Source organism: Scyliorhinus torazame, chromosome 10 (genome assembly GCF_047496885.1).
Source record: "Scyliorhinus torazame isolate Kashiwa2021f chromosome 10, sScyTor2.1, whole genome shotgun sequence".
NCBI lineage: Eukaryota > Metazoa > Chordata > Chondrichthyes > Carcharhiniformes > Scyliorhinidae > Scyliorhinus > Scyliorhinus torazame.
Genome location: NC_092716.1, coordinates 46,564,743 through 46,584,773, shown reverse-complemented (window position 1 = coordinate 46,584,773; position 20,031 = coordinate 46,564,743). Strand labels below are relative to the sequence as shown.

Genomic DNA, 20,031 nt, shown 5'->3' with positions numbered 1-20,031 from the left:
CAAAAGTCCGCCAAAGACTCATTGCGTAACATGTGACATTACACCAGCCAAGGTGTTACTCTGATACAGAACAAAAATAAACTAACATTTTTAATGTTCCAGGTGTGTGGACCTCTTAAGTGAGAGAAGTTCAGTCCTTAACTCGATATAAATAATTTGTATTTCTGTGTCTTGGTCAGTTTTTATCTCCTGTAATTCAACTTTGAGTCTTATATATGGAATTCTCTTTAAATCTGTGATATTTCTGTAAATAGCTTTCCTCCTAAAAATGTTGTTTTTCTCCATGCTGTTAAATTGCAATTCATGATCAAACGATCAATCTGGCGGTAGCAATACATCAATTAATGCCAAATGCCTAGTAACTGAATTGAAAATGAATAAAATAGCTGTGCTGACAAAGTAATGCAGTTTGTTCCACTTCTGTAGTCCTGGAATGGCAAAATTTACAGTGTAATAAGCCAGGCTAGTAAATTCAGTCTCTGCTTTACTATTTTTATACTATTTGCTGATATTTGTCGAGGTGGCATTAGTTGGGAAATTGACATTCACTTCCGCTAAAAATAACTAATGTACCACATGAAATACATTAACAGTCTCAAGCAGCATGACAGAATAGATGAGCATTCATGCAAGTGTCCAACAATCAGCAACATTTTAACTTCTATAGTGGCATTGATTCAGTGAACCGGTTCATAATCTGCATCACTGTAGAAATGTACAGTTCCATACAAACCTATATTTAACCACATTTTTATGTTGCTTTAACAATATGTGGAGAGCAGAGTACAAGTTGTATGTGGTGCATGTATACCAGTTGGCTGCGAATTTGCTTATTTGTTACCGTGTCAATCTACTTGTGGTTAACAAATCTTATCTTTTGTCTCCTGATGCATTCTCAACATAGAAAGAAAGCAGTAAAAAGTGTTGCTTGGGCTTTAGCTACACAACAACAGCTTGCATTTATATAGCAATTTAATGTAAAATACCTCAAAGTGTTTTGCAAGAGCTTTATCAAACAAAATTTGACATTGGGATATTAGGGCAGCTGAACAAACGCTTGGTCAAAGCAGTAGGTTTTAAACAGTATTTTAAAGAAGGAAAAAAAAGTAGAGAGGAGCAGAGATGTAGGGAGAAAAGCTGTCAAGGCAGCTGAAAGCACCACAGCTAATGGTGCATTGATTAAAATCAGGGATGTGCAAGAGGCCAGAATTGGAGGAGTGAAGATATCTGAGGCTGGTCGGGCTGGAAGAGCTTGCAAGAGTTTAGAGGGGCGAGATCTTGAAGCATTTAAAAATAAGGATGAAAGTTTGGAAATCACAATGCTTAACTGGGAGCCAGTGTAGATCAGTAAGCACGGGGGATGGAAGAACAGGACTTGGCGTAAGTTAGGAAACAGGTAAGGTTAACTTAACTTTATGCAGGGAGGAACATAATTTTGAAATCATGCTGATTCTCACCAAAATAAATGGAAATTTCATGCCCATTGTTGTTGGTACACCAATGTTAAGAAATAACATTCCTGCTGTTTGAAACAGAGTTAGTGCAATAAATTGTCCAGAGATTACATAGTGCATTGTGGGACCGAGCCAAGGATTTTGTGTCCCTCACTTTGTGCAATCTGTCCATTAGTGTTTATACCCAAAGAACAAATATGTTGTAATAGTAGAGGAAATAATTTTATTGTTTGATTCTTTAAATATGTAACAATGTTGCATTTTGTAATATTTAAAAATGCATGATCTTGCAGTTTGTGTTCAAATATTAGAAATGCCTTATGTGAAATTGTGCCATCCAAGTCCAGAATATACAAGGTGTTGTTCTGTGGATCATGAGTTAAGTGCTCTTAGCCAAGGTGTGACTAGGGTCAATACAATTATCTTCCGTGTCTGTCGGGCAAAGAAAGTAAGAATAGAATCATTTGTATTTTTTGATCTTAATTGCTATCTGTGACTTGTGCTGGAAAGTGCGTATTTATGGACGTCCGATGAGAACAGGGTCAGGATTTGATGGGATGATGCCACTGATCAAAACAGCATGACAACAATCATTGCGAAAAAATAGCAGTAATCTTGAATCACTTTTCCCCCCCCCCCATGATGACAGGAACACACCAAGAATACATCGGTTTTTAAACAAGAAACCACGTGAAGCTGACCAATATGAGTATTATTTCATTTCTCATCATCCTGCACAGCAGCCCTCCTGCTTATTGCAAAATGGATGTACCAAATCACATTTGAAATAATGAGAATTTTTAGATATTTATCAAATATTTTCAGGTGTAACTTTGGCAAATTTTGATGATCACTATTGCTATAATGACAACTGAAATTGGACATCTGTCTCTTGCATTCCATCCCTTGAATTATGTATTTCTGGTTTGAACCAAATACAGAATTGCACCTTTCTAAGAACGGTAAGAACATTTCTGCGTAAATCATGATCAAATTTAGTTTAAATAATAATTTAATGGCTTTCATAATGGAATTGAATTAGCATCTAAAGGGGAAGAAAAGTTGCAGGACTACAGGTAAAGGCAGAGGGGTGGGACTAGCTAAATTGCTCTTTCACAGAAATGGCATGGGCTCGACAGGCCAAATGACCTTCTGTAACTGTTCTATGCTTCTATGACAAATTCCCAGCAGAAACTCTGCAGCTCCAAGCTTCGTCTCCATATTCTGTGGCCAAGGCTGTGGATATGAGGTGTTGAGGTTCAATATTTTTAACTTAAATATTCAGAGCAAGCTTAATCAAACTTAGTTGTCAGATTATGAAGGTTATGTTATATGTACGACTGTACAAATGTTATCCTGATAGAAGGACGCTAAATTCCCCCAGCTGACCCACACCAGTTTGTGTACAGTTGAGTAGCTTTGGTGTTTCGTCTTTGAGCTTAATTTTCCGTAATGAAAATACATTGCCATTGAAGACTGTTAGCACCTAAAGCCTGCAATTATTTTCTCTGTCCTCATCCTGGCATTCAAAAATTCAGTTAAATTGTCCTCAGCTAACAAAATGTACGTAATCTGCTAATGGATATCTTAAATTGAGAAGTTAGCATAAGCACAGGTGCAAAGTGCTCAATCACAATCTTTCGATGCCCATCATTTCTGTGATCAGGCATTACTGACCAATATTTTTGTGAAAATAATGTTTTTATGAAAATCGTGTTTTTAAAAACCCGATTTATGTGGAATTGACCAATTATCCTGATCTGTTTGTCAGCTGAGGAAATTTAATGTGAACCGAAGAAATTGCGGTTTCCTCTTTGTGATTAATCAAAGGAATGTCTTTTGTTTAAAGGTTCCGTTGGTGAAATGGAGGAAGGCGAGGAGAATCTAACTGGTGACAACAATATGTCTGAAAGAGAAGCAATAGCTTCAAGCCATGATGAATCTGCAGACTGTGATACATCAAGTTCTTTTTATAGTGAAGGTAATTTGATGCTACAATTATCAATTTCATTTAATTTCTGACAAGTTGGACATCAAGACCATCTTGAAATCCCAAAATGCTGCAATATCTAATGTCCCTATGCTACATAGAGTGTCAGAAAATAATTTATAACCATTTCTAAATGTAAACCAATGGATTTTTCAACTCCTATCCCCCTTGCCGGAGATTGATCTATCCAACCTCTGTGGCAGCCTGCTCACTATGTCTACAACTTGCTCCACATTTCCTTCCAGGATGTCTTTTCAGTTGTGAACATGTTTATTTGTCAGAATCAATTTATGAATGCTGTGTATGAGGCGAGTGTATTGATTGCCCCAGCATAATATATTTTGTATATTTTAGGATGTGTTAAAGAGAAAACACATGGACTGTAAGCCAAGTAGAATGTATATAATTTGTATACAAACATGGTAATAGTGTAATATTGGCACAGAGCATACTTGGGTATCTACAGTTGAACAGCACCAGAAAGCTGATAACCTATGAATGGCTATTTGTTTTCCTTTCCAGTCAAATTTCTTGTGGGGTGTACATTGTCAGCTTGATTTTGCATGCACTGATTTCAATTCAGTGACTGTAATAAATCAATTTTTTTTGTATTGTCTGTAAAGTAGTTTTGAATATAAATTCATCTGGGATCTTTAAATCCACCTGATGTGCCATGTTTACAGTAAAATTGTCAGTTCATAAAGTGTAAGTGGCATTCTTTGCATTTGCTGTTCCGTTTGCCAAATCATTACAAATCATGGTAGTGTCTGCTGAAGTAGGTTGCTGTTTAATATTCTGTTTCTAAACTATTTTTTAAATCCCAATCGCTATAATGGTTTTGGCATTAAATGTTTAATTTTTGTTTGAAACATATAGAATTTACATAGAATTTACAGTGCAGAAGGAGGCCATTCGGCCCATCGAGTCTGCACCGGCTCCTGGAAAGAGCACCCCACCCAAGGCCAACACCGCCACCCCATCCCCACAACCCAGTAACCCCACCCAACACTAAGGGCAATTTTGGACACTAAGGGCAATTTATCATGGCCAATCCACCTAACCCAGATCTACTGGTTTCTGGATAGTTTGAGACCAGACATACCATACAAAATGTGCTATAGGACCCCTTGGAAATCCCGACATGCTGACTCTCTGGAAATTACCTGGGAGGTTTGTACTTCCAATGGCAATTTCTCTTCCCCTTGGGGCCTTCCAAAATGTTAGGGTCTGAGGCTGTGAACAATTCCAACTTATTACCTGAATAGTTATCCAGGAAATGTTAGACAGAAAAGTTCTAGTTTAACTGCTGGGTAACATTACAATTGACAGTACTAACCCCCCGCCCCCCCCTCGAGATCCCCCCCAACTACTCCATCCCTCCCAACGCAACTCTCCTCTCCAACACAGCTCCCCCAAATTTTTTGATCTGACGAGTCTCCCTCCTGACCCCCCCCCCCCCCCCCCCCCCCCGCTTCCCTCGCCCAAACCCCACCCTCAGACTTCACCACCGTACGCACCTGCCACCTTATCCACTTAGCACAGCACACCTACCATTCATTCATCCATACTTTCATTTCTGGGACATCCAAACTCTTTCTTCGCAGAATATGGAAGCTAGTTCTGTAAAACGAAGCACGATGTCTGTGCAGATGCCCTCTGCTGCTCCCTGTAAGGTTTCCTGTATGTGAGCAAGCTTTGCAGGCGTCTCCATTGGAAGATTGGCCAAAAAAAATCATAAAATGTTAAGTGAGCTGTTTTCTTGTCTGATCAGGGTCAGAAACAAAGGAGTCTGACCTTGATTGGAAGATTTAGGACATAATACAAATAAAGGACATATTTGAGCAGAAATTTGTGTTGTAGATGTTTTAGCCCAATCGATTTGAGAGTGTCTGGTTTCCTGTGGAATGTGATGGTGGCTATACGACCACAGATGTTGTTCAGTGGTGATGAATATTTTTGAGAAGGTGAAGATTTGTAAAAGGCAAGTTATGTCTGACAAATGGAAGAGTTATTGAAGGAAATTGTATTAATGAAAGGAATTTGATATTGCTAATGTTTTTTAGGGAAAGAAACCTGTTGTCCTCGCCTGCACTGGCCTATATATATATATATATATATATATATATATAGTCCCACACTAATAAGGTTGACTACTAACTGCCTTCTGAAATGGTCTAGTAACCCATTAAGTTATCTCAAACCACCATATAAAAACATAGAAATGGATATGCTATAGTCGTGACTTGGGCATCAAATTTAAATAGGGCATCAAATTTAAATATGACAATATCCAGTCAAGGTGATGCGGCAAAGTCACCCTCTCCAAAATCTATGGAATGCCCCTGAAATTGGGAGAGCTATCCAACAGAGATCTTGAGTAACAGACTTACAGAGGCATGATCTTGAGAGTATGACAATTACTCGGTGTCTTTAACTCAGCTATCACAATCGCTGGCTATATCCTGTTCCACCAGCAGGACAGACCCATCAGACGTTGGAGAACCATGGTACCAGCATGGATTTGTTAAGGGTTGGGCATTTTTACCGTACTTTTTAATTTTGTAATGTGATAACAGAGAAGGTAGATGAGGGTAAATAGGCTCATGTGGTGTACATGGACCTCCAAAGGGCATTTGATAAAGTGCCACATAACACTTGTGAGCAAAAATTACAGCTCATGGAATAAAAGGGACAGTAGCAACATGGACACAAAATTGGCTGAGTGACCACAAATGGAGAGCAGTGATGCATGGTTGTTTTTTCTGACTGGAGCGTTTCGAGCAGCGTTTCCAGGGTAGGTGATAGGACCCTTGCTTTTCTTGTCTTATGTTAATGACCTAGACTTGGGTGTACATTGTGCAATTTTGAAATTTGTAGCTGACGCAAAACCTGCAGATTTTGTGAATTGTGAGGAGGGTAATGTTAGACTTCAAGACGAAAGTGGAATGAATGGATCAGCAGCAGATTAAATTTAATGAGGAGAATTATAAAGTGATTCATTTTGAAAGGAAGACCAAGAAGAGAGGCAATAAAAAATAAAGGATACAAAAATGGGATGCAAGAGCAGAGGTACATGTGCACAAATCATTGAAGCTAGCAGGGCAGTTGAGAGAGTGGTTAAGATGTGATCATGGGCTTTATAAATAGGGGCATCAGGTACACAAGTAAGAAAGCTTTGATAAACTCTGCAAAACTCTGTTGGGCCTAAACTGGAACATTGTGTCCAGGACTGGGCACCATGCTTTAGGAAGAATGTGAAGGCATTTAAGAGGGTGCAGAAAAGACTCATGAGAATGGTTCCAGAGATGAGAAACTTTAGTTACATGGCTAGATTAGAGAAGCTGAGCAGTTCTCTTTAGATTTGACAAACATATTCAAAATCATGAGGGGTCTGGGCAAAGTAGATGGGGAGAAACTGGTGGAAGAATTGAGAGTAGAAGAACATCGATTTAAGGCGATTGACAAAAGGAGCAATGACAACCTGAAGAAAATTTTATTTGTGCAGTGTAATAGAGACAGATTCAGTTGTGTCTTTCGAAAGAGAACTCCTGTCATAAGAAATAGAAATTTCTTGATCATTTTGTGCATTGAATGAATGGTAATCACTTGAATAGCAGCCTTTTCTGTGGGGAAAAAAAGTTACTTGCTCACTTTAATTATGTACTTTCCTGTATGGGCTTCTGAAGAATTGTTATGCATGGCTTTCCAAATCATGAGCATTTTAGTCCTGGCTTCAAGGTTATTACGAATGTTTTGACAATTGAAGATCATTTCCTTTTGGCAGCAAGTTTGGTTCAAATGGCACTTTGGTAATTGCCTTGAAACCCATATTGGATAGATGTCAGACTTGAAATTATAGAGATATATGCAACTGGTGCTATAACCATAAAACCTTGGCATTTTGCTTTAAACGGCTGTTAATTCTACCTGTGCATCATATAATCTGCTTTATAGATAGCAATTAAGCTTTTAACTTTGAAGATGCACAAACTTCCTCCGCTGTTCCATTACCTAAGCGCACTATCCATCGGCTCGCTCTCAATTCTTCATTGCTGTGGAACACAGGAAAAAGAAGCCCAATGTCTCATTCATCCAAGCATTCTAGAAAATTTCTTGAGGAAAAATCTTGTGGAAGAAATGAATTATAAGCTGTGATATTTCACTGGGGCCCTCTTGAATTTGTGTTGGATGTTTTATGTTGAATTTTCTTGCCAGAACATTTGATTTTCATTGCATTGTCTTGAACAACTTCCAAAATGTTTCCAATTGGCACACCAGTCTGCTGACTGTTGAATCTTAGCACAAGTCGTTGACCCAAATTACTTGTTTTAAATAGATTCTTGAATGGTCTGCTCATGACATTGCTTCAGTTGACAGGCATATCTGGAAGCACCATTCGAAGTTAATGACATCGTCTTGAACTCTTTATTAAAAGTATCTTTCCAAATCACTGGTTCTAGCCAAAGCTACCAAGTGTTGGAGAGCTTGAAATATTTATTGAAGAGGTCTCTGATCAGAATGACGCTTTTCAAATTATTCGTTGCTAAAGGATTAGGTTTATTGTTATTGCTATTGTGATGCGGTCTGTACAAATCTTTGTCTTAGCCTTAGTTCCAGGAAGATCATTTTGTACCAGCATATGCCAGTTCTTTATTGCAGCTTTTGTTGTCAACACACATGCTGGTTCAATCTGTTTCTGTTCGTGTGCTTGAGAATTTTATTGTTTCTGTTAACCACTGAAAGCCTATTTATTTAGAGGGATAATGTGGAAGAGCATATAGTTACTCCTGGCACTTGTATATTGTTACAATCCCATTCGCAACTGATAACGTTTGTAAAGAGATTTGAATTCCCTCTCTACTCTTCTCTCTACCCCCCCCCCCCCACCTCCCCCTCTCTCTCTCTCTCTCAGAGGGGGCGGGGGGAGGGAGGAGTACAGGTTAATGATGAGGATATAAGCTAGTTCAAGGGGGAAGGGCTCAGAAGTGGTTAGTAAAATTTACAAAACAAATAATAGGAGAGTATGGAAAGCGGCAGGAGGCTGCAGAAGGACATGGACAGGCTAGGAAAGTAGGCAAATAAGTGGCAGATGGAATATAATGTGGAAAGTGTGAGGTTATGTACTTTGGTAGGAAGGATAGAGGCATAGACCATTTTCTAAATGGGAAAAGGCTTCAGAAATCAGAAGCACAAAGGGACTGGGCAGTCCTAATTCAGGATACTCTTCAGGTTAACATGCAAGTTCTGTTGGCAATTAAGAAGGCAAATGCAATATTAGCATTCATGTCAAGAGGGTTAGATACAGGAGCAATGATGTACCGCTGATGCCTTATAAGGCTCTGGTCAGACCCCATTTGGAATATTGTGAGCAGTTTTGGACCTCATCTAGGGAAGGATGTGCTATCCTTGGAGCGGGTCCAAAGGAGGTTCACAAGAATTATCCCGGGAATAAATAGCTTGTCATATGAGGAGCGATTGAGGATTCTGGGTCTGTACTTGATGGAGTTTAGAAGGATGAGGGGGGAGCTTATTGAAACTTACAGAATACTGAGAGGCTTAGATGGAGTGGACGTGGAGATGATGTTTCCATTAGTAGGAGAGACTAGAACCTGAGAGCACAGCCTCCGGCTGAAGATACGATCCTTTAAAATTCAGATGAGGAGGAATCTCTTCAGCCAGAAGATGGTGAATCTGTGGAACTCATTGCCGCAGAAGGCTGTGGAGGTCAAGTCACTGAATGTCTTTAAGACAGATAATAATATTAATATTTGTTAGGGTCACAAGTAGGCTTACATTGACACTGCAATGGTTACTGTAAAAATCCCCTAGTTGCCACACTACGGCACCTGTTCGGGTACACTGAGGGAGAATTCAAATGTCCAGTTCACCGAACAAGCACATCTTTCAGGACTTGTGGGAGGAAACCGGAGCACCCGAGGAAACCCATGCAGACACGGGGAGAACATGCAGACTCCGCACAGTCAGTGACATAAGCTGGGAATCGAACCCGGGTCCCTGGCGCTGTGAAGCAACAGTGCTAACCACTGTGCTACTGTGCCGACCCAGATAGATACGCTCTTGATTAATAAGGGGATCGGGGGTTGCAGGGAGAATGCAGAAGAATGGAAGTGAGAAACATATCAGCTATGATCTATCGGTGGAACAGACTCAATGGGCCGAATGGCCTAATTCTGCTCTTGTATCTTATGGTCTTTTGGCCTCTCTCGCTCTCTTGGCCTTTCTCGCACTCCCCCTCTCGCTCGCACTCCCCCTCTCGCTCGCACTCCCCCTCTCGCTCGCACTCCCCCTCTCGCTCGCACTCCCCCTCTCGCTCGCACTCCCCCTCTCGCTCGCACTCCCCCTCTCGCTCGCACTCCCCCTCTCGCTCGCACTCCCCCTCTCGCTCGAACTCTCTCCCTCTCGCTCGAACTCTCTCCCTCTCGCGCGCCCTCTCGCTCGCTCGCCCTCCCCCTCTCGCTCGCCCTTACCCCCTCGCTCGCCCTCCCCCTCTCGCTCGCCCTCCTCCTCTCGCTCGCCCTCCTCCTCTCGCTCGCCCTCCCCCTCTCGCTCGCCCTCCCCCTCTCGCCCGCCCTCCCCCTCTCGCCCGCCCTCCCCCTCTCGCTCGCCCTCCCCCTCTCGCTCGCCCTCCCCCTCTCGCTCGCCCTCCCCCTCTCGCTCGCCCTCCCCCTCTCGCTCGCCCTCCCCCTCTCGCTCGCCCTCCCCCTCTCGCTCGCTCTCCCCCTCTCGCTCGCCCTCCCCCTCTCGCTCGCTCTCCCCCTCTCGCTCGCCCTCCCCCTCTCGCTCGCCCTCCCCCTCTCGCTCGCCCTCCCCCTCTCGCTCGCCCTCCCCCTCTCGCTCGCCCTCCCCCTCTCGCTCGCCCTCCCCCTCTCGCTCGCCCTCCCCCTCTCGTTCGCCCTCCCCCTCTCGCTCGCCCTCCCCCTCTCGCTCGCCCTCCCCCTCTCGCTCGCCCTCCCCCTCTCGCTCGCCTTCCCCCTCTCGCTCGCCCTCCCCCTCTCGCTCGCCCTCCCCCTCTCGCTCGCCCTCCCCCTCTCGCTCGCCCTCCCCCTCTCGCTCGCCCTCCCCCTCTCGCTCGCCCTCCCCCTCTCGCTCGCCCTCCCCCTCTCGCTCGCCCTCCCCCTCTCGCTCGCCCTCCCCCTCTCGCTCGCCCTCCCCCTCTCGCTCGCCCTCCCCCTCTCGCTCGCCCTCCCCCTCTCGCTCGCCCTCCCCCTCTCGCTCGCCCTCCCCCTCTCGCTCGCCCTCCCCCTCTCGCTCGCCCTCCCCCTCTCGCTCGCCCTCCCCCTCTCGCTCGCCCTCCCCCTCTCGCTCGCCCTCCCCCTCTCGCTCGCCCTCCCCCTCTCGCTCGCCCTCCCCCTCTCGCTCGCCCTCCCCCTCTCGCTCGCCCTCCCCCTCTCGCTCGCCCTCCCCCTCTCGCTCGCCCTCCCCCTCTCGCTCGCCCTCCCCCTCTCGCTCGCCCTCCCCCTCTCGCTCGCCCTCCCCCTCTCGCTCGCCCTCCCCCTCTCGCTCGCCCTCCCCCTCTCGCTCGCCCTCCCCCTCTCGCTCGCCCTCCTCCTCTCGCTCGCCCTCCTCCTCTCGCTCGCCCTCCCCCTCTCGCTCGCCCTCCCCCTCTCGCTCGCCCTCCCCCTCTCGCTCGCCCTCCCCCTCTCGCTCGCCCTCCCCCTCTCGCTCGCCCTCCCCCTCTCGCTCGCCCTCCCCCTCTCGCTCGCCCTCCCCCTCTCGCTCGCCCTCCCCCTCTCGCTCGCCCTCCCCCTCTCGCTCGCCCTCCCCCTCTCGCTCGCACTCTCTCCCTCTCGCTCGCACTCTCTCCCTCTCGCTCGCACTCTCGCCCTCCCCCTCTCGCTCGCCCTCCCCCTCTCGCTCGCCCTCCCCCTCTCGCTCGCCCTCCCCCTCTCGCTCGCCCTCCCCCTCTCGCTCGCACTCTCCCCCTCTCGCTCGCACTCTCTCCCTCTCGCTCGCACTCTCTCCCTCTCGCTCGCACTCTCTCCCTCTCGCTCGCACTCTCTCCCTCTCCCTCTCGCTCGCACTCTCTCCCTCTCGCTCGCACTCTCTCCCTCTCGCTCGCACTCTCTCCCTCTCGCTCGCACTCTCTCCCTCTCGCTCGCACTCTCTCCCTCTCGCTCGCACTCTCTCCCTCTCGCTCGCACTCTCTCCCTCTCGCTCGCACTCTCTCCCTCTCCCTCTCGCTCGCACTCTCTCCCTCTCGCTCGCACTCTCTCCCTCTCGCTCGCACTCTCTCCCTCTCGCTCGCACTCTCTCCCTCTCGCTCGCACTCTCTCCCTCTCGCTCGCACTCTCTCCCTCTCGCTCGCACTCTCTCCCTCTCGCTCGCACTCTCTCCCTCTCGCTCGCACTCTCTCCCTCTCGCTCGCACTCTCTCTCTCTCGCTCACACTCTCCCTCTCGCACCCTCTGTCCTGGCCATATTCTCACTCTCTGTCACGGCCTCTCTCTCGCGCCCTCTGTCGGCTAGCCCCTCGCGCTGTCATTCGACCACTCTCTCGCGCTGTCTCTCATGTTCTCTCTCATTCTCTTTCTCGCGCACCCTCTCGGCCTCTGTCTCTCTGGGCCTTCGGCAATCTGCTTCTTTCGCCCCTACTTTTAAAAGTATTCCGAACACCCCAGACACCGCCACCTAGTTAATCTGTTAATTGTTGCAAGGCATTCACAGAGGCCTCATCTCTCTAGTAACACTTGAGCAATAGTTATAGCCATGCAGACTTTTAAGTGAATACAGGAAAAGTAATGGTGAAATCTTATTTGTTTAAACTCTGGTAAATTCCAGTGTACTTGTTTCAGCCTCTGGATTCATGGATGTGTATTTGTTCTGACTCCTGGAGAGATGATGACTTTTAAAAAGATATTTGAATTCCTAGTGACCAATTAACAGGCCCACCAGCCAAGATTTCACTTTTTCAGATTATCACTGTAAAAAAAAAAAATCTAAATTCTGCATTGACTGAACTTTACTGAGGGGACAACTAGTGTTCTAAACTACAGAACAGATATCCCCCCCCCCCCCCCCCCTGCTTTCTTCCTAACCCAACTGAAAACTCCTCACCACATTTATATATTACACGCTCTCTGCAGAATTGTAGTCTTTACAGCAGCAGGTCCAAAGCTGCTTCCAACAGGCTTGCGTCTCCCTGTTTTGCTGAGTTGTGACATCCAGTGGCCATTGAGTGATTTCCCTTCGTCTTCTGAACATCTCCGAACTGACTTTGAACAGAGTGACCCACTCTGGCAGCTCCATTTTTTTGACCACATCAGGACAAATGTTCCAATGTATTGAAATCTCTCAACAAATCTGCTTGGCCAGAGATCGTGCTCACACCCGCATTCTGCAGAGAGCAGCCATTTCCATTGGCTGCAGTAGCTGCTGTTTCGTGCCCTTGCTCTCTCCCACCCCTCCACCCCCACCCCCGCTCCCCCTCCCCGTGACCAAGGGCCTCTGCTTCAGTAAATCCGCACAAAGCCTAGTCAGAAACTTCTGCCTTTGTGTTCAGGTGTGAAAGCTGGTTCTTGAATTTCAGCAGGATTCAACCGGCAACAGCTCCCTCACCCCGCCCCGCCCCTGTCCTCAGTGGCAACCAGGTCACATTTACTTAGGCAAAACATGTAGGAGGTCACATACTGCATTTTAGCTTGATTTAAAAGAGACCGTTTAAAGTGTAGCCATCTTCTCAAACCTTGTATTCATAACAATATCGACACCTCCTGAACAGGACAAGTTCAATGTTCAAATGGCCTCCAATTTGGTTGCACCCTTCTGTGTTTCCTTAAGTTTTACTCCTGGCCCGAATGGTGAACAATGAGATTTTGCAATATAAAATCAATTGCTGCGCTTATTTACTATATACATAAATGATCTGGACTTGTGACTTGTGCGATCAGTATTGGAATTTACTGATCCTGCAAATTGGGAAGTATGGCATATTTTAACATGGATTGTGAAAGATTGCAGGGCAGGTTTCTTCAGCAGGATAGTCGGGTTGGCGACATTTGCTCTTTATTGTAGAAAATTAAATTGTTGACTTAAAAGTAATAAATTTTAAAAGTAGGTGACCTTTGCCCGAGGTCACTTCAATGCTTGTGTTTTCTGAAATCCTTTACAGTAGTTTAAGATTGAATGAACCCGAATGCTGCTCTGCCCACAAAGCTACCCATGTCTCCAGGACAAAATTACAAGACCCCTGTTGCTTTGGGTCAGGAAAGTTTGTTTTAAAATCGCACTTATTTCCTTAGCCGTACAAGTAGGAATGTTTTAAAAGATTCCTTTGTATCAAAATGTTTTTTACTTTACCAAGAAATGGGATAGAAGTGTACACCAAATATTAAAGTTTTCGCTATAGTCTTTTTGAGTCATTAAGCTTACTGTTGGGTAGTTCACTTCAGCCATTATCACAGCAATCTACATCCCACCCCAGGCAGAAGTGAGGCCTATGACGCTGAGGACCCGGGTTCGATCCTGGCCCTGGGTCACTGTCCGTGTGGTGTTTGCACATTCTCCCAGTGTCTGCGTGGCTTTCATCCCCACAACCCAAAGATGTGCAGGTTAGGTGGATTGGCCACGCTAAATTTCCCCTTAATTGGAAAAAAATAATTGGGTACCATCAAATTTACAGTGCGGAAGGAGGCCATTCGGCCTTTTCGATTCTACAGCGGCCCTTGGAAAGAACACCCTACTTAAGCCAACGCCTCTATCCCCGTAACCCTCTCAATTTATAAATTTATTTTAGAAAGCTCATTGTCGGGTGGAGGACCAAACACCCTTATTAATGTTAGGCTAATGTTCAACCATGTTAATATAACTGCACCAGGTTGGATTGGATTGGATTGGATTTGTTTATTGTCACATGTACCGAGGTACAGTGAAAAGTGTTTTTCTGCGAGCAGCTCAACAGATCAATAAGAACATGGGAAGAAAAGGGAAGAAAAGAAAATACATAACAGGGCAACACAAGGTATACAATGTAACTACATAAGCACCGGCATCGGATGAAACATACAGGGTGTAGTATTAATGAAATCAGTCCATAAGAGGTCATTTAGGAGTCTGGTGACAGTGGGGAAGAAGCTGTTTTTGAGTCTGTTCGTGCGTGTTTTCAGACTTCTGTATCCCCTGACAGATGGAAGAAGTTGGAAGAGTGAGTAAGCCGGGTGGGAGGGGTCTTTGATTATGCTACCCGCTTTCCCCAGGCAGCAGGAGGTGTAAAGGGAGTCAATGGATGGGAGGCAGGTTTGTGTGATGGACTGGGCGGTGTTCACGACTCTCTGAAGTTTCGTGCGGTCCTGGGCCAAGCAGTTGTCATACCAGGCTGTGTTGCAGCCCGATAGGATGCTTTCTATGGTGCATCTGTAAAAGTTAGTACGGGTTAATGTGGACATGCCGAATTTCCTTAATTTCCTGAGGAAGTATAGGTGCTATTGTGCTTTCTTGGTGGTAGCGTCGACGTGGGTGGACCAGGAGAGATTTCTGGAGATGTGCACCCCTAGGAATTTGAAACTGCTAACCATCTCCACCTCGGCCCCGTTGATGCTGACAGGGGTGTGTACAGTACTTTGCTCCCTGAAGTCAATGACCAGCTCTTTAGTTTTGCTGGCATTAAGGGAGAGATTGTTGTCACTGCAACACTCCACTAGGTTCTCTATCTCCCTTCTGTATTCTGACTCGTCATTATTCGAGATCCGGTCCACTATGGTCGTATTGTCAGCAAACCTGTAGATGGAGTTGGAATCTAATTTTGCCATGCAGTCGTGTGTGTACAGGGAGTAGAGTAGGGGGTTAAGTACACAGCCTTGCAGGGCCCCGGTGTTGAGGACTATTGTGGAGGAGGTGTTGTTCATTCTTACTGATTGTGGTCTGTTGGTCAGAAAATCAAGAATCCACTTGCAGAGTGGGGAGCCAAGTCCTAGGTTTTGGAGCTTTGATATGAGCTTGGCTGGGATTATAGTGTTAAAGGTGGAGCTGTAGTCAATAAATAGGAGTCTGGTGTAGGAGTCCTTGTTGTCGAGATGCTCTAGGGTTGAGTGTAGGGCCAGGGAAATGACGTCTGCTGTGGACCGGTTGCGACAGTATGCGAATTGCAGTGGATCAAGGCGTTCTGGGAGTATGGAGGTGATGCGCTTCATGATCAACCTCTCGAAGCACTTCATTACGACTGAAGTAAGGGATGGTAGTAATTGAGGCACGTTGCCTGGTTCTTTTTTTGGCACCGGTACGATAGTGATCTTCTTGAAGCAAGTGGGGACCTCGGAATGGAGTAGGGACAGGTTAAAGATGTCCACGAACATCTCTGCCAGCTGGTCCGCGCAGGCTCTGAGTGCACAACCAGGGATCCCGTCCGGGCCCGTCACCTTCCGAGGGTTCACTTTCAGGAAGGCCAATCTTAATTCGGAAGCTGTGATGGTGGGTATGGGTGAGTTATGGGCTGCTGGGGCACTCGACAACGGATTGTTGGTTACCTGCTCGAACCGAGCATAGAATGCATTGAGTTCATTGGGGTGCGCTGCTGCCGGAGATGCTGCTCGGCTTCGCTCTGTAGCCCGTTATGTTGTTTCGTCCTTGCCACAATCGGCGAGAGTCTGTCTGTGACTCTAGCTTGGTTTGATATTCTCTCTTGGCATCTCGGATGGCTTTGCGGAGGTCATACATGGATTTCTTGTATAGGTCAGGGCCGTCTGACTTGAACACCTCAGATCTGTCCTTCAGTAGGGAGTCAATCTCGCGATTGAGCCATGGTTTCTAGTTGGGGAACGTACGTACTGCTTTCTTTGGCACGCAGTCATCCACACATTTGCTGATGAAGTCTGTGACGGTGGTGGCATACTCATTTAAGTTGCTTGCTTAAATTTGGACCAGTTCACTGTCTCTAAGCAGTCACTTAAGAGCTCTTCTGTTTCCTCGGACCAGCACTGCATGACATTCTTCGCTGGCTTCTCCCGCTTGAGTTTCTGCTTGTATGCCGGGAGAAAGAGCACCGTCTTGTGGTGTGATTTCCCAAGGTGCGGTCGGGGGATGGAACGGTAGGCACCCTTGATTTTTGAGTAGCAGTGGTCAAGAGTGTTGTCGCGCCTGGTGGGGCAGGAGATGTGCTGGTGGAATTTCGGCAGTACACTCTTGAGGTTGGCTTTATTGAAGTCTCCGGCCACGATAAACAAGGCCTCCGGGTGTTCTGTTTCGTAGTTTTTTATAACTGTGCACAGTTCGTCCAGCGCCTTCCTCACTTCTGCCTGGGGTGGAATGTAGACCGCTGTGATAATGGCTGAAGTGAACTCACGTGGAAGATAGTATGGGCGGCACTTCACGGTCAGGTATTCCAGGTCCGGGGAGCAGTAGGTCGCCAGGGTCACCACATCCAAGCACCAGGAGGAGTTGATGAGGAGGCAAACCCCTCCACCCTTCGCTTTGCCTGATGACATGGTGCGGTCCGCACGGTGAATTGAGAAGCCTTCAGATTGTATGGCACAGTCCAGTGAGGCGGGGGTGAGCCATGTCTCTGTGAAACAGAGCACACAGCAGTCTCTTACTTCCTTCTTGAGAGGTAAGTCTGGCGTTAAGTTCATCCAACTTGTTTTTGATCGCTTGCCAGGAGTATGCTGGGGAGAGGGGTCTTGAAACTGCATTGCTTCAGTCTAACCTGCCGACCTTCACGTTTCCCTCGCTTACTCGGTCGGCGGCTGCGGCTGGATGATCTTGGGATCCGATGGGAGAAGTCTGACCTTGTGGAACGTAGGTGGTTGCGTCTGGCGGGGTCCAGGGCGTTGGCGGGGACCAGGGTGCTTGTTACGTTTCTGGGGTTGCGTCTGGCAGGGTCCCGGGCGCTGGTTGATATAGAGGGGTTGCTAGGGTGACATGTTTGCGATCCGGATGGGCCCCGGCGTTCTGCAGTCACGGGAATACCTTGCAGCGCGTTCGGGTCCTCGCGCAGGGTCTCTGCCATTTCGGGGAACCTGGGTCATGGGCAGGGGCTTCCTGAGGCAGGTTGGGCTGGGTCCCATGGTCTGTTCCCTCCCTGGGCGCCCCTGGGGTCGGGTCCTGAAGTAGGCCCGGTCGGGCCTCCATGTGGATCTTTCTTCCTTCCATCTCCAGGTAGGTCAGGTTGCTGGGTGGGTCGCTGGGCAGGTCTCTCGGGGATTACCACACAGTTGGTGTTTGTTCTGTGCAATTGCATTGGTTCATGGAAGATTTTAAATACAAATGAACTTCAACAACTTGAAGCCTACTCTAACCAAAGCAATTTCAAGTGCATTTTGGCAATTACGCAATTGTACCCAAAGAGAAAACACTCCCCAAAGATTCCAAGATCCACTTATTTCAACTCATCGGACTATAAACTAGTATAAAATAGGTGAAAGGAACTGAACTACATGGTGGTGTGATGTTGCCTGGGGGTGGGGGCTGAATTTCATTTGGGCTTTAGTTCTGCTGCCATGTCTTTGGAAATTTGCAGTAGCTCAATTTATACCAAATATATGGCATTTGAATGGGACAAACCACAAGGAAATTGATTCTGTGGCAATCTTTTAAAAAAAAAAAAACATTTTAGCCTGGTGACTAACAGAGAACAGCCGTTCCCTTTGCTGTCTGCAGCAGATTGGGGGACAGACAAATAAGAGAGGGACTGTACTTGACTCTTTGATTTCACTCTGTAATAACTTTGCAGCATTTCTTTCTGACCACTTGAGCGCCATTAGTGCCCAGAGGAAAGGAAGGCATGGAACCAAGCCAGGCAAGAGGAATGCACAACATTATTCAAGTCAGTACTCTAAGCCCCCCCTGAAAGGTTTTGAAGGTGGAGCAAACAAATTCCTTGCTGTGGATGCCACTAAGTCACTCAGAATGATCACTTGTCTCGCTTTTAGGGTTATAAAACTGACTCCCAGTCCTTGACTCTCTGGAATGCAGAACAATGGTGAAAACGTTCCACCATCTTAGCAGAGCTGGCAGGGCTACATGCTAAGCCTCTATCCATGTTCCTCTTCGCTCACCAAAGTAGCTATGGCACTTTTCACCCTATTAAAGCAACATATGGACAATAAGCCGTCACAGTGCTGTTTGTCAAGAAGGATTAGATTTGGCATCTTGCACTATGGTGATGGCTCTGTTCCCTTCAGTTACTTATGTTGTGAAGCCTTTGACCCAGAAGCAGGAACAGGAAGGAAAGTTTTAATTACTTTAAAATGTTTGGGGAATCTAATTGTTGTGAAAAGATTTTCAACGGACTTGCAAGAATTTGTATCACTTGTAAAGGGACCAATTATAATTTTGAATAACAGGAAATAATAGTCCATATGATCTGGCGACCCCCGACCTGGAAGCTATGCCAACAGGAAGGAAGTTGAAATATGGTGGTCGTGTGACAGAGGGACAAAAAAGAGAGAGGAGGCAGTTACCAAAGCTGAGTTGGAGAGCTGGATTTCTGGGAAATTGGAAAGCAAGTTTGGGACTGCAATCTGTTTCTTTCACCTGCGACTGGATAATGCTCAAAATTGGCCATACCAAGGAAAGGGGCTGCAGAAGAGAATCTGAGCTGGAGAGAATTTTGTAGCTCAAATTATTGCCATTCAGAGTGGACTGCTTGGAAAAATCCATTAGATCGATCCTTAGAGACTTACACTGCAGCACTATATTATAGTGACCTAGACCCATTGCGTGGGCAGTATTCACTGAACTTATGAACTCAGCAACTTGTGGAGTTCAGTTCAGTTTTACCAACACCATGCGTGCCCAAACATATGGTATTTCCATAGGATCCCCTCCTGGCCCAGCTCTCTCAAACTTCTTTGTTGGGTTCTGTGAGAAAGGTGTCTTTGATGGAATAACACTTAACCACCTACCTCTTGTTTATTTCCGAAATATAGATTATACATTGTCTCTCTAAATCTGCAGCTTCATATAATGAATTCCTTACACACCTTAATGGGTACCATCCTGTGGTCAAATTCACCTTTGAAAATGGAGCTGTCAAATAAGCTCCTTTTCCTTGACATGCTATTTGGAAATCTGCCATGGGGGTGGGGGTGGGGGGGTTGGGGTGTTATCTCGGGTCTCTCCTAAAGATCTATCCTTGGCCATCCCTTCTATTTCTCATGTACAATCGACTTTCCTGGTGACAGCATCCACAAACGTGACTTCAGATTCCTGATCTATACTAATGACATCCGGCTTTCTCTAACCACCATCTTTCTCAACCCCTCTACTTACTCTAATTTATCAGTCTGTTTCTCTGCCAACCAGTTCTGCCATCCACCTAAACTTTGGGAAGATTGAAACCATTTTCTTCAACTTTGCCACAAACCTCATTTGCTAGCCATGGACTTGATCCCTCTCCCATGCAACCTGTCTAATGCTGAACCAGACCGCTTACAGCCCATTTATACCCCCTGCCAAGATGAGATTCCGACTACATCCACACCATTTGCATGACAGCTTACACCTACATAACATCACCCAAATCCAACTGTTTCCTTCGCTCATTTGCTGCTGACACAAGATAATGCATATATTATTGCTAAACCAGACTATTCCAACACCCTCATGACTTGCATTCGACCGTCTACTCTAATAAACA

General features: G+C 46.2%; 1 protein-coding gene across 6 annotated transcripts in view; it reads left to right on the top strand.

Annotated features, from left to right (window-relative positions):
* Positions 1 to 20,031, top strand: part of zfpm1 (zinc finger protein, FOG family member 1) — a 292,105-nt gene that overhangs the window by 78,114 nt on the left and 193,960 nt on the right. For all 6 annotated transcript variants that reach the window (XM_072518070.1, XM_072518072.1, XM_072518067.1 and 3 more), the window contains one exon: positions 3,304 to 3,435. In XM_072518070.1, coding sequence (XP_072374171.1) covers positions 3,318 to 3,435 — 118 coding nt within the window. In that variant the 5' untranslated portion in view covers positions 3,304 to 3,317. The remainder of the gene's footprint in view (positions 1 to 3,303; positions 3,436 to 20,031) is intronic.